Source organism: Crocodylus porosus, unplaced genomic scaffold (assembly GCF_001723895.1).
Source record: "Crocodylus porosus isolate Cpor-Errol unplaced genomic scaffold, CroPor_comp1, whole genome shotgun sequence".
Lineage (NCBI taxonomy): Eukaryota > Metazoa > Chordata > Crocodylia > Crocodylidae > Crocodylus > Crocodylus porosus.
The window spans coordinates 4,351,559-4,365,890 of NW_017728945.1; the positions used below are offsets into that span (position 1 = coordinate 4,351,559).

Here is a 14,332-nt window from a genome sequence, read left to right on the forward strand (position 1 = left end):
GATGTGTATCTAGCTGGGGTAATGTAGGCCCAGCACTCTTTCCTCTATTGAGGTCCCTTCCGACCCTAGCATCTATGAATCTATGAATCTATGAAGCACCCTCATGCCCGAGCCAGCCCCTCCACCATCTAACACATGCACTGCTGCGGAGTTTATGTACTCTGCAACGGGATAATACTTGTGTTTACAGGTAATATCCTGCTGTGGAGGAAATTAGTTCCCTCCAGCCTAATGGGGTGCATGTGTAGAGACTGGGACGTTTGCTGTGCAGTTAATTAGTCAACTGCTCAGTAAACATCTTGTATAGTGGTGCCCACAGCCTGTTCATTTGAGCTTCTGCACCATGCAAATCACCCGTTGCATTACCAGTTGCATTACCAGTTGAAGCACGTTCCAAGTTCCCTCAGAAGAGTTGTCTATACATTGGTGTCATCTTCCTCATTTCCTCAGCAGGCAAGCAATGGGCCAATGCCTAGTTCCTCGTTTCTTCGGATGAAAGGACAATGGGCCAGTTCCTGGTTCCTGCTATCCTTGACTGGCAGGACAATGGGAACTGGTTCACTTTGGGCCAGACACTTACCACTGTATTGTTTGGATCCAAAATAAAGAAAGGGTCTCTGGGTGCTCCATAGTATTTCCATGCCTGGGTTCTTGAAGGAACAGAAAAGGCCTGCCACAGATGAATTATTAGCACAGCGAACTCAAAGTGGCACCCCTCTACTAGCCTGGAGCAGGCACACAGGCCAAGGATATGCCGTACCCTTTTCCTGCGATTGCTTCTAATGGAAGTACTGTGATCTTCAAGTCTAACTGGCACAGTCATCGTGACAGGTACACTTGCACCCTATTCTTTCTGCCAGTTTTAGGAAGCAGCCTTTTGAGCCGCACTGCAGCCATCTCAAAGGACCCAAAGTCCCAAAGGCTTGGAAACCTTATAGGCAAGGTTATTTGCAGTAGAGTGTCCAATGAACCAGGCCTCCAAACAAGGAAGCAACAACTGCATGGGTTTATATTCCACGAGGTGCCTCAGTTGGTGAGTATTAGGAGAAACCCATGCCCTTGGTGCATAAAGAGATGGGGGGGCGTGACGGTCTGTGCCTCTGTTGAGAGCAGCTGCTTAGTAAGCCTGTTTGCCTGCAGTTCAGGTCTTTCTCAGCACATCTGTACACAACAACCATGTTTTCCATGGGCAGATTTAAGACATTTCTATGTTTCAAGCCAGGGCCCGCTGCAGATGCACAGCAAAAGAGGCAACGGCTCCCTTCCCCAACCCTGCTACATAGCAAAGGGCCTGAGGTTAACAGTTGGATAGCTCACCGGTCTGCTCCAGCTGGTTTCTGTGCTAGGAAGGTAGGAGTTAATCAAGCCAATAGTCTGTCTTTCCTCTGCGGTGAAACTTGTGGCACCTCAGACCCTCTGAATTCAGCCACAGTCTGAATGCGTGGAGTAAACAAGGCACCACCTGCATGAAAAGCTCCATCATTCATAGCTTTAAGTGGGTTGCTAAGAAACACAACTTCTCTGTGGCCAGAGCTCATCTCTCCTACACTCCTGCCAAGCTTTGAATTCAGACACATTCCTATCTCCAGAGCAAACCTGGGAGGAGAGAGGCCAGGGAAACACGCAGCTGAAAGCCATGGTCGCTGACAAGAGCACTTGAATCCTAAGTGGGTGTCCAGAGGGTACAAGTCTCACAGGACTTGGGAAAGCAGCATGCAGGCTGGATACAACTTCTGTGTTTTCCTTCTTTGAATGCCAATGTAGAGAGGAACATGCAGAGCAGGAGTGTAGGAGAGATTGCATGATGGTTGTGGCCTGCCACAAAGACTCAGCTACCCTCATTCCCAGAGACCTGCAAAGGAAGCAGCAATAATCAGAGTGACGCATAGCAGTGGCAGCAGCGGGACTGCCCCTTTTAGAAATGAGACTAAATAGGGCAGGGTGTGTTCCACTGTGAGCACTGAGTACACTTGCCATGGTGAAGCCTTGCAGCCTTTGGATGCACCAAGACCATCGTCTTGTGATCTGCTGGTGGCTCCAGGAGGAGAATAACACAAACCCAGCATTTGATTCGTCTCAGCATGCTGGCAAAGATACACTGCAAGGAATCCCACCGGTTTTAGGACTTATGTTCAGATTCATGCATAGAGTTGCCCAGCTAGAGCACAACCTACTAAACATGCTCTGTAGACTCGCAGACATGCATGCATGCTGCACATGCTGTAGGGTTGCAGACTGTGTGTAAATGTCAAAAATAGCCGTCATGGCTGGGAAGCTGCTATTTGGGTATGTAAAGTGAAACAGGATTCTGCCTTTAGCCTGTCCTCAGTTTGGCTGGATGCTGGCACTTTGAAAATAACAGAGAACATTAATCTCTCCCTCGCTGGGCTCTACTGGGTATGATGAATTCTGCAGGAGAACTAGAGAGATCTCCACAGCAACCACTCTATGGCAACAATCACCTGGAGAGAGCTATCACCTCCCCAAGAAGGACCTGTGCATTGTGGTGCTACAGTGTGTAGCAGCTGCTAGACAAAACCATTTATCCCACAGCTAAACAGCATCAAGAGCAAGACTGCTGCTATCAGGGGCCTCATGGGATAGCATGGATATACTGTACAGTTAATAGGAGATAAGGGGCTTTTACTTGTGGGATGCAACAAATCTGTGTGGCGGGCCAGTAGGGGGTGCTCCTGTGTTAAGCCCACCCACCTCACTGTGCCCAACCACCTTCCAGGCTCCAAGTGCCTCCCTAGGCGTGCCTCACGCCCGGCCGACCCCCTTCCTAGAGCACACCTGCAAGCCTGGGGGTAATGCCACCATCACCTAGAGTCTGGACTGATCTGGGACCTGCACCCTCTGGGAAACACAGGCCTAGTAACCCTCGAGGGTACTTGACCCACTACAAGAATTTGGGGTGCATCCGTCAGTCTGAAGTACAAATAGTGGTCTTCCTTAGTCAGCCGAACCAAGAGGACCCCAAGGCATAATCTAGACCTTTTCCCAATAAGTCTCCCATGCTACAAAGGAGAATGTCATTGGTTACAAGGAGTAGGTTTGGAATAGGATACAGGGTAGAGCAATATCAGCGAAATACCTTAGAGCAAACAGTGGCACGATAGCTTTTGATCACACATATGAGTTACTGCAAGCTATATATCTACTTAGATCTCAAGGAGCTCACTCACAAGTATCAGCCAGAGGCAGGTGGAGAGTCCCTCTGGAGGCAGGCAGTTCCTTGATCATGAGTTTCAAGAGAGTTTCAGACAGTCCAGCTTCTCTCTGAGTTCTTGTCATGGCCACTGCCCCTCCTCCTGGGCAGTCCTTCAATGATGTAGCCCTTATGATCTCATTTACCTGATTCAGTGAAGGCCAGCAGCTGTTGGCTGCCAGCCAACCAATTTAAAATGCATCGCTGATTGCCGGGTAGACTGGCAGGGCCTTTAGCCCCCTCCCAGTCATGTTGGCATTGCTTAGAACAAAAGGGAACTTAAGCCCCCGCCCAGGTGTGTGTGGCCAGTCCTGTAGGCAGAGGGAGCAGGTTTCCCTTTCCCTCAGCATTGTATCCAGCTCAGGTTACAACTCAGCGTTGACTTAAGAGATGGGGCAGAGGAGTCTGCCCTTTGCAGTGACCATGGTAACCAAATTGTCAGATAGCAGAGTTTGGGGAGAGACAGAGATGGTTTTCTGCCACAACCTGCTTGTATAACAGTCCCCTAGCAACACTGTAGAGGGAAGCCTCAGGTTTGACAGCAGCCCAAGGGGTTATTTGGACCCCCAATAAGTATGCTATTGCAGTTGCTAAAGCTTATTGCTTTAGGTGAGGTCAGTATCCATGGAGACGTTATCACTGCCATGGTACCAGTGGTGGAGAGATGGGAAAGAGGGGAAACAACCAGTGTTGTGGCTGGACATTTAAATAGCATCTCAGCCTGACTGTGATTGCTGCCACATTGCCTTATCCAGGTGTCTGATGATGCTGTGCTCTTTCTTGGAGTATGGGGAAAGGCTGCTATGTTCAATTTGTCAGACTGTCTTCAACTTCAGGGAAACTTCTGACAACAATGCTGCATCAGATTCACGGTCTTAGCTTTAACTGGAAGGCAACCCCAAAAGTGAGTTCAGGGTTTTCCAGGGCAGGTACTAGCATTTCTGGTGTTACAAAAGCAGCTTAGGCTCGACTGACTGGGGCTCCTTTATGCCAAAGTCTGAATAAATCCTCACTGAAAACCCATCCTGGGCCAAACAGATCACAGGCTAGGTCACAAGGATGACTCATGGTGGGAAGGGAAACAGTTGCCCCAAGGTCACACAGCAAGATACTGGGCAAGTGGGATTAAAACCACTTCCCAATGTCTGGACTAATGCCTGGTCCATGCGAGCATAGTACCCTTCTGCATCAAGGGAAGCTAACTGAGCTGGCTCTAAGAGCGATATCAGCTCCCTGAGGTGTTGAGGCAGTTATGCTCATGTTATCCGCATGCATGTTACCTGAAACACCCCAAGGATGAAGGAAAATGAATGGAATAACTGAGGCCTAAAAGTCCAACCCCATTGCTTTCCTGCTTTCTAACAAGACCTACATAGAGTAAAAGGTCATAAAAACTAAGAAGGATGGCCTGGGAGCAATCACAGACCTGAGAACTTCCTTATATTTTGGGCTATAAATTGCTCATGTGCTCATGTATCATGTTAGAGTGAACAACACTGGGCACTAAGGAAATATGGTCATTATGTGATAGAAATCCCCACCAGATGGGATTCTGATAACCAGCCATGAAAAGGGCACTTTTAATTTCTCTTTAAATAGACACAAAGGCCATGCTGGACTGACAGCGCTGCGCCTGGCCTCTGTGCATAGTGCAGGTACCCAGTGCTGGTGTAAATGTTGCCTGTGCTGCCCACAGACAAGTCAGACCTACGTACATGATGGGACATCCAGCCCATGGAATCCGTTCCAGTTGAAACTTCGTGTCACTGAGCTCAGCCCGGCTTGGCCAGGTCTGAAGACTGATGGGTGTTCGCACAGCAAGAGCCAGTGGCTGCTCCTGGTCGCAGCATTATAGTCAGTCACAGGCGTTCAAAGAAATCAGAAGTCATTCCTTGGTGCTGATTTTTTTTCTCTCTCCATCTTTAGCCCACCTCTGGATCACACTGCAACTTTTTCTTTGGGCTGGAAGTTAGGTTTTGGGGGGGTTTTAAAGAAAAAAAAGTAAATTGAGATTTTCCTATAGCCTCCTTGGGGCCTTGAAGAAAAACAGCAAATTCTAGCTTCAGCAGGGTTGCTTGACTTATTCATGGGCTCATTGTGGTGACTGACTTCAGTGGGAGCAGCCAGTGAGCCGGATCCCTGACCACCTCCCTGCTAGGGCTGCATTTCCTTTCTCTAGTGAAGGGTGTGCGCAGGCAGAGAGGATATTCCTGTTTGGCTTGGACGGAGAGCCTGGTGCTTTCTTTGTTGCGCTATCAAGGGGATGTTTCACAGAAACAAAACTAGTCCAACTCTGCTCTGAATTACATAGGCGCTAATCAAAGACCTCTCCAGAGGGCCCAAAGAGGGTTTCTTCACGTTCACCAGGGGGAACATCTGGCTGCAGGAATCTGGCACCAGGATCTCTGTAGGAGCCAAGGGCGAGGTAGTTAGCTGTGTTAGTCAAAAGTCAGGCAGTGATCCCCTTTGAGACCAACTTTGTCAGAAAGGTACAAGTTTGTATAGGTGACAGCCTGCTCTGTCAGATGCTAGGAATGGATTTGCAGATATCATAGCTCCTCTATCGAAAGGAATAAAATAAATTAAATACAAAGTATAGGGAAAAGGTGAGGAAAGTATAGAGCAGGGGGAAGTGGAGCTGAAGAGCTCAAAAGGGAAGAACAAAGCACTGAGGGGTATTCCAGGTAACTCTTTTCTATTTAGTACCCCTGCCTACTGTAAGTGTGTTCGTAGCATCTGACATAGCAGGCTGTTGTTTACAAAAGTTTCTGCCTGTTTGAACAAGTTAGTCTTTAAGGTGCCACCCTGCCCTGCTTTCTGCAGGAATAGAGATACCAAGGCTCAGGAACTGGCCTGAACTTGTTGGTAAGGCTGTGGCAGAAATGGTCTCAGACTGCAGACAGCTAGCTGAGTTTCAGTGTTGTTGAAGCTGCGATGGCACAGGAAACTTGTGAGAGGCAGGCCTTTTTTGGGTAATCTATTATTGGACCAACTGTATATTTGGGAAAGCTGTTAAAACAAGCTTCAGGCACAAAATGCCCTTCTTCAGATATCACCAAAATGCCTTACCTAGTAGGTAGACAAGGTTCTTTGGGTGAATCTGATATCTTTTATTAGACCAACTTAAATAGTTGGAAAACACTTTTTTAGCAAGCTTTCAGGTTTAAAAACCCTTTGTCAGGGTGAGGAAGCCTCGGCAGTTGGTGTCTGCTCTTCCTGGATGGAAGGAATAGTAAAGAGGCCAGAGGTTGGGCTGCATGCAAGACAGGCGGTCAGTGAAGATGTAAATTGAGGAGTCAGTGGGTAAGAGATGGGCTGGGTGGGGGGGAAGAGAAAAAGAGGATGAATGTAGCAGTTGTATAGTGGAGAGGTACCTGGGGAGTCAGATGTTGTGCAGGTTATAATGTGTCATAAATCCACTGTCTACATTTAGTCCATAAGTTTTAGTATCCAGGAAGTCGATAAAGTGAAGTTCATAGGCTCGTCCCTGAGAAGTGTTTTGTAAGTTCCCTTTGAGGATCAGGACTGAGAGATTGGGGAGAGAGTGATTGTCCCGTGGCGAGTGCGGCCCCACACGTAGTTGGGCGTTCTCGTCTCCGATAGATTTGCGGCGTGCATTCGTTTTGGTGCGCGGTTGCTGTTTGGTCTCTCCTATGCACCTTCCCTCCGGGCATTTGGTGCATTGGATGAGATGTATTACATTTCTGGAGGTGCAGCTGTAAGACGCAGGGGTGCTGCTGATGGCTCTGTTGGGTGTAGTAATCGTGGGGGCGGTGGAGATGTGTTGGCAGGGTTTGCATTTCTTGTCATGGCATGGTCTGGATCCATTTGGTATGTTTTGGGCAGTAGGAAGTTTACTTCTGGTGATGAGTCAAGTGAGGTTCAGTGCTTGTTTGAAAGGTAGGATGGGTGGTTCTGGGAAGATCTCTTTAAGAATCAGGTTTCTTTCTAGTATGGGTTACAATTGTTTGAGGATTTTCTGTATGAATTCGTGGGAGGGGTGATATGTCATAACCAGCGGTGTGCAATTCGTGGTAGGTTTTTTTCTGCACTGCAGCAACTCTTCACGTGGTATCTGGGTGGCTCTTTCAAACGTGCATCTCTCTCTCGAGCGGAGTGTCCTTGTTGGGTGAAATCCTTTTTAAGATTGGTGAGGTGGCAATCCTGGGTGGTCCCCTCAGTGCAAATTTGGTAGTATCTGAGGGCTTGGCTGTATATCACAGCTTTCTTGGTGTGTTTAGGGTGATTGCTGGTTCTGTGCAGATATGTATGTAAGCAGTTAACAGGGAAGGGCCAGTTGGTGGCACTAACGATCAGGCAGCAGAATTCCCAGGAGTTGTTGCTCACGCTCTGGAAATAGTTTTCTCAGGCTACTCTTCACATCAGCTGTGAACAAATGTGGCCTTTTTAATATCCCTCTGACGTCCTTGTCCTTCTGTTTTATGCCCACAGCCTAAGAAAGCTAGACTCTGACATCAGAGAGTGCCCCCAGGCAATGGGGCCAGTGGACCACCGCCTCCTCCTGCCATAGAGATGACAACTCCCCTATGCAACTTCTGTGAGGTATGATGCCCCCTTCCTACTAAGGTTCCTCCTTCCCTTTAGGCTCTGTGTATAAAGGCAGAGCATCTGGGTCAGAGAAAAGGTAGCAATTCAGCGGTGTTCCCTGGGAGGGGTGGGCAAAGCTATGGGTGCTATCTATGCCCTTTGCTGGGACTTCCCTTGACAGGACACTGCAGGATCAGAGGAGCTAGACGGTACCATGGAAAAAGCAGGTCATTACCGAAAAAGGCTGGCAGGCATCAGGGACCTATTCCCAGAGGAGCTGGCTGATGGGACTGGATGACTATTACCCAAGTGCTATGGTGAACTGATTGTGAAACTAAGAGCACCAGGAATCCTGGGTGCCACAAATCCGGGTTCTCGCACACGCTGCAGGACAAGCTCCTGAGACGACTCGAAAACCAAGATTCTGCCTGAAAGTTTGCATATGAAATATCCCTTTTTGAAACTTTCCCATTTGGAAATAGTTTTCCCAGGAGAAATTTGCAAATGTGGCAAAGTATTTTTTCTTCGCAGCCCACCCTTACCATTCCTAGTATTGCTTGCTGGAAGGATTACTTCAAAACAGTTTGCAAGAAGCGAGGATTTCTTTGGGTGATGTCTTTTACTGGACCGACTGCACAGTTGGGATAGAGTTAGCCAAGCTTTCGAATGCAGGACATACTTCTTCAGGTTACTGAAGGATCCGAAGAAGAACATACTGCATTCAAAAGCTTGTCTGATCCTATCCCGACTACGTAGTTGGTCCAGTAAAAGCTATCACCCACAGAAATCCTTGCTTCTCATATAATTCCTGGACCGTCATGAGTACAAAATCACTCCAACATTTCCAAAAAGTTTCTCTTTGAAACTAACAGTTTCTGCACTATTTTTCACAGGGCATAAGTTAATCAGAATGGAGGAAAAAGTGCAATTTTAAAATGACATATTTCAAGCAATGCCATGTCCTTAGAATCATAGAGAAGTAGAGCTGGAAGGGGCTCCCAGAGGTCCAGCCCCCCAAACTAGTTCAGCCCCTGAGGTTGGAGACAAGTTTCACTTTGAAAGAAAAAAAAAGAAAGAAAACCAAACATTTTTGCCAAAATTAAGTTTTTGTTGCCAAAGAGCTCATTGCAACAAAGCTCATCCAACAAAACACTTTCATCTGAAAATTTTTGAACAGCTGTTTTTCATCCTTCCTTATACATAAAAAGTCATGCCTTCAATTAGCAGAAGCAGCTCCATGCGACAGAGCAGGCCAAGATTGTCAGTACAGAAGAGTGGCTAGTGGAAGAGTTTGGGACCACTGCCTGCCCGTCTAGACAGGCTGGTGAATAATTCAGATTAACATTCAGATGTAGAGTCCTTTGGAAGGGGCTCACTTGTGCCATTTCATATATAATGGATTTCAGTTGAGGGGCCACCATAAAGAATATCATCGTCATCAATAATGAAGCCTTCAAAGGCTCGAGTCAGTCCAAAATTAAAAATGTTTCTAGTTCGTTTTTCAGTCTGGTTTGTGTCACCCCAAATGAAACATTCGCTATTAGGCTCCAGTGCTGTGAAGAGTTTAATGTCAATCAAAAGAAAACAGTTCCTTTTTGTTTTCAGATTTTTTTTAAAGTGCTAAATAACCTATTGCAAACAAGAAATGCTATTGTGAAATATTTCACTGAGAAAAATGTCGAAATGAAACAGATAAAATCCCTCCGTTTTTCTGTCAAGACCATTTGCTAAATCCCACCCCAGTTTGTAAACACTTTCAATGCCCTCAGAACAGCATTCGGCTTTGAACGTCCAATTTTTCTTGAGGGGTGGGAATTGCAGTGCTTTTTGTGAGGCTGCTTCCAAAGGACTGGTCTGGTGGTGGGGAGCAGTTAGGAGAGGTTTCTCTTGGGGCTGATGGTCTGGGTTGGCTGGCTTTGCAAGTACAGCTTGGCAAGGACTCCGGAGGAACATGCTGAGCCGGCTGATGGAGTGCTGTATACCTGCCCACGATAGCTAGGCTGCGAGAGACAGGGCTCTGAAAAGGAAGCCTTCTTCCTCATGCCCTTATTTTTCCCTTTCAGGAGATCGTGGCTGGCTCTGGAGCGAGTGTCAAACCACTCAGTCCTGTTTAGCATCGCTCACAGCCTGGGCTTGCAGACATGAAATAGCCCAGGAAGGCAATTGCTCTTGGGGTGTGGGCACAGCAGGAATCCAGCTGGGTCTCATCCCCAGGCATAGTTTTGTGTGCACTAGGGGCAGGACGATGCCAGCGGTGTGACCAGCCCTCTTCTGGCTTCTCGCGTGGAAGCTGTGCTACGCCACTGCCATGAATGATGTGCCGACGATGGATTATGAACTGCTATCCCCCTCCCTGGTTGAGCACCCAGCCAGCACCATGGGCATGGATGCTGAGCAGAAAACCGTCTTTGCCTTTGTCATCTTCCTTCTGGTCTTTTTGGTGATGCTGATGGTGCGCTGCTTCCGTATCCTGCTGGACCCCTACAGCCGCATGCCTGCCTCCTCCTGGACCGACCACAAGGAGGGGCTGGAGAGGGGCCAGTTCGACTACGCGCTGGTGTAAAGAGGTGTAGGGTGGGGCGAGCCTGGAAACTCTGTGTGCCTCCCTCCCCTGGCTGGCCCCAGCCCCAGCCCCAGCCCCAGCCCCAGCCCCTCCTCCTCCTCCTTTCTGTGTGATGCTGCCCTGGTCCTACTGGGATGCTTTGGGCTGAGAGGTGTGGCAGGGACCTTTTCTAGGGTTTTTTTTCTCTTTTGTAAGCACTTTTCTGTGTTCTTCTCTGTCTGCAGCACCTTTAGTGTTTGATATTTTGAGGGGGCCTAGAAAGGATGGGCCCATCCAGCTCTCAAGTCCAGGCAGCCCCGCTTAGATGGCGTTTTTACTGTGCTCCCAAGTGTCTTGTGCTGTGCTGAGTGGTGATGGGTGGGACAGGACCTGCCTTAAAGCAGATTTCTCAGGGTTTTCCTGCTTGGGGGGGCTCCATGCAGGACAGGGCAGCTTTGTGCAGCAGCTTCTGCCTCCTCCTGCCTGTCTAGGCAGTGCTGACTGCGTGGAGCTGAATATGCATCTGTATTTATGAGGCAGTTTAGACAGCAAACCTCTAGTGCTGGCTTCTGTGAATACTCACTGGTTGAACAATGCTTCCCCACTCTCCAGGTGGGCAGCCCGCCATGCCATGTGAGCACTGCCTGTGCCCTGTGCCCATTGTATGCAGCTGGAGCTCAGGCACGTGTCTGTCCTATGCCTCTGGTGCTCTTGAGGCTGCCGCCGAGAAACAAGCTCCACTTATCTGCTCCTGTTCCACATGTGCCATAGCTGGAAATGAGGTAGTAAAGCTGCCCAGGAGATGCCCCATCTCCACTCCATCTCTCGTGCGTTGCCGGTGGTCGGCTGCACCTCCTTGTTTCTGGTAATGGCTCGTGCGGGGCAGGAGTGGGTGGGCAGGGCATGCTTCTTGGCAGCGCTCACAAGAGCACCAGGGAAGCAGCACAGAGATGCCCAGAGGGACTCCGTGTGATCTTGTGACCAGCTCTGCTGCCCGACTTAATCAATGTGGAGACCCATGTGCAGCTCCCTCCCTGGCAGGCCACTCCCTGCTTTCCTCAGTAGTGAATGCTAGGCACGTGTGTATCCCCACTGTTGTGGTCAAAATGCCTCCAAACAAAGATGTAGCCACATAGCTAACTGTAGACCCTGCTGTGGCAGCAACTCTCCAGGAAGCCCTAGCCTCTTTATTGTGGAGCTGCTGCTGTGACACTAGGGACCTAAGGCACCATATGACACTTGGGATACACGCTTTTGTGAGCCCAAGCCTGGTAATTATGGGCCCCACTCCCAGGTCTCTCACTCTATCCAATTTGGTCAAGCCCTCAGTGCTTGCACTATGGCTGCAGTGGAAGTGAAGGATGCTCAGGCCTCCCAGGTGCCCTGCTAGGAGCAACCCGTCTCTCCTGGCTGCCCAGTACACAGGGAGCAAAGCAGAGGTGTGATGGAGCTTGGGCTTACACAAGACCAAATTCCTGCCTCTTGCCCAGGATCCATGCTTGTTTGCCACAGTGAGCTAGACATGAGGCTAGCAGGAGCCCTGGCAGGCTACAGCTGTTGGCCAGCGGGAGGGTTTTGGGGGGGGAACTGTACCCTGAGGGGACACCCTTCTCCTTCACTATGGAAATAAAGGCGAATTTTGCTCACTCCTTACTGCTTCTCCTCCTCTCTCTGCTGCGTCTTACCATGCACTTCAATGCAAACAAAAAAATCAGGCCCAGGCACCACCTTGCCCCATAGTGCCAACTGCTTGTGCCACCACATCTCCCTGTAAGAGCCAGAGGCCAGCCCGCCTGTCCACTTCCCCCGAGTGATCTGCTGCAGCATAACATCGCAGACCTTGTGAGAGACATGGCCAGGCCCATGTGCTACCACCTCCCTCAAGGCAAGTCACGGTTGGGTCCACTGGCAACCATGGGTCCCTGTGCGAGTTGGATCCAGTCACATGTGCCCTTGCCTCTCCTCGAGACAGAGCTGGGCCAACGTAGCACTGCTTCTCTAGGCAAGAGAGAGCTGGGCCCAGAGGCTGCTACATCCCTCTTTGAACCACAGCCAGACCCACACCCCACTGTTCCTGTACTGATCCAGAGCCCAGCCCATAAACCACTATGTTCCCTGATGTGAGCCACAGCAAGGCACGCTTTACCTTGCCACACTCCCTCAGTGAGTCACATCTGGGTCTACACACCATGATGTCCCCTTGTGCAAGCCACAGCAAGGCATGCATACCATAAATGTTCCCTTCTAGGCCAGCTCAGCACCACATCGCTGGGTGTGAGCCAGACATGAGGTTGTGTGCCACTATATCACCTTCGTGAGCCTGAGTCAGCCCAGGTGTCAGCACGTTTTTCTCTGTGAGGCCAAGCCAGCCCCATGGGCCATCACATCCCCCCATTTGAGCCACAGCAGGTCCACCTGTGTGAGCCAGAGGCAGCGCATCATCCATCAGCTCCAGCTTTCCACACTGACACTGCAGGGCAGCAGTGCCAAAAGTGTCCTCAACCCCTGAATGTTTTTATGCACTTGGTGTCACAGTGTTCATGTGGCAGTGGTCTGTGGCACAGTGAGAAGGTGGCATGTGGCATCCTAGGCCAGGGTTCCTGGTTAATTCACTTTGGCTCAGTCTGTACCCATTCCCATGAGAACGGCATTGGCCACTTGTGGTGTGATGAGAGGTCCCTGGACAGTGTGGGACACATTACACAAGAAAAGCCTCCACTTCCATGGCCAGCACATCATCCCTGTGGTACATAAAGGGGTAGGTTTAGTGCCTGCTAAAGGAGAGGGAAGGAGAAGAGCTCTCATCTACCCTGCATTCCTGGGGCAACTAGGGGCTTACATAGCTACGGGATAAGTTAGAGCAGCTGAAGTGCCGCTCTATATACTATTCTGCTCCTCATGACCCTTCTGACCATGCTCCTGATCCATCCCCTGTTCCACACCGATGTATATAGACTAACTGTCCTACCCACTGCCATGCCTCTTGACCATGTCAGAGAGAAGTAAAATACATATGAATCAGGGTCTAACGAGTGCCCTAGAAAGGCATTATGAGGGTACTCAGTACATCTTTTGCTATGCCAGAAGAAGCTGGTGCCTGGCAAAGCTGGGCAGAGGCCAAAGATGGCTGCTGTATTGGGATCAAGGTTTGCATTAAAGAAAGGAGCCACTGGAAGGGAGATAGGAAGTATGGCAGTGAGGCTGGGACTGATCAGCTGCATCTGAAACCTGTGGGTTTTACTTTGTTCTCAACACCTCAAGGCACCAGTGGTGTGGGGCCAATTCATGGGAAGAGTAGGCACAGCAGGGAGTAAGGCACTGAGGAATCCATTGCTCAGTGTGGCTAGAAAGGTGAGCAACCCAAGTGCTGGTTGTTCGTCTTTGAACCTTCCTGGCTCCTGTCAGAGTAATGGGTGATGGAGCCAAGTTTGCACCTTTTGGGAGCTCTGTTCCCCCACTTTATATGGGGGTCATATGGGGCCAGAAGACCATACAAGGAGCCTAGCCCAGAGTATACAACTCCACTGAATTCCACAGCATCTCAGTACACTAATGCAACCCCACATTTCAAGTACTTTGAACATAAAATGCAAGCTGTTATATACTCCTGGAACCTAGGGGAACATATGATCGCAAAGACTTGAAGCATGCATATCATGCTTATGAAGTGCCGGTCATCAGGGCTGTGCGAAGCTTCGGGTGCCGATTCAATTTGGCGATTTGGCCTGATTCGGTGGCCAAATCTCCAAATCGAAATCGAATAGGGGACCAATAAAAAAAAAAAGGTCTAAATCAATTCGAAGCCGTCTGAATCTTTGGAAAAGATTTGGAGAGTTTCGATGATTTGGGCAGTCCCCTCCCACTGCAGCAGGGAGCTGGACCCAGACTCGGAGCTGGTAAGTAGGGGGCGGGCGAGAGGGGGCTGATGGAGGGGACCGTGGGGGGGGGACTCTTGCCAGACCCCATCCTCTGCCTGCTCCTGCAGCCACCCCGAACCCCTGCTCCCCCAAGGCTGCCCCACCCACACCAGC

General features: G+C 49.6%; 1 protein-coding gene and 1 long non-coding RNA gene across 2 annotated transcripts in view; both read left to right on the forward strand.

Annotated features, from left to right (window-relative positions):
• LOC109320528 overlaps positions 1-10,022 on the forward strand; it is a 25,552-nt gene extending 15,530 nt beyond the window's left edge. Inside the window, exons 2-3 of the long non-coding RNA XR_002103808.1 lie at positions 7,664-7,774; positions 9,823-10,022. This is a non-coding gene — a long non-coding RNA (uncharacterized LOC109320528). The remainder of the gene's footprint in view (positions 1-7,663; positions 7,775-9,822) is intronic.
• A 27-nt stretch (positions 10,023-10,049) lies between these two features.
• On the forward strand, positions 10,050-11,954 carry CTXN1 (cortexin 1). The gene has a single exon (XM_019550668.1). It carries the CDS (start codon positions 10,068-10,070, stop codon positions 10,320-10,322), a length of 255 nt encoding a protein of 84 aa, XP_019406213.1. The 5' UTR covers positions 10,050-10,067; the 3' UTR covers positions 10,323-11,954.
• Positions 11,955-14,332: the final 2,378 nt, after the last annotated feature.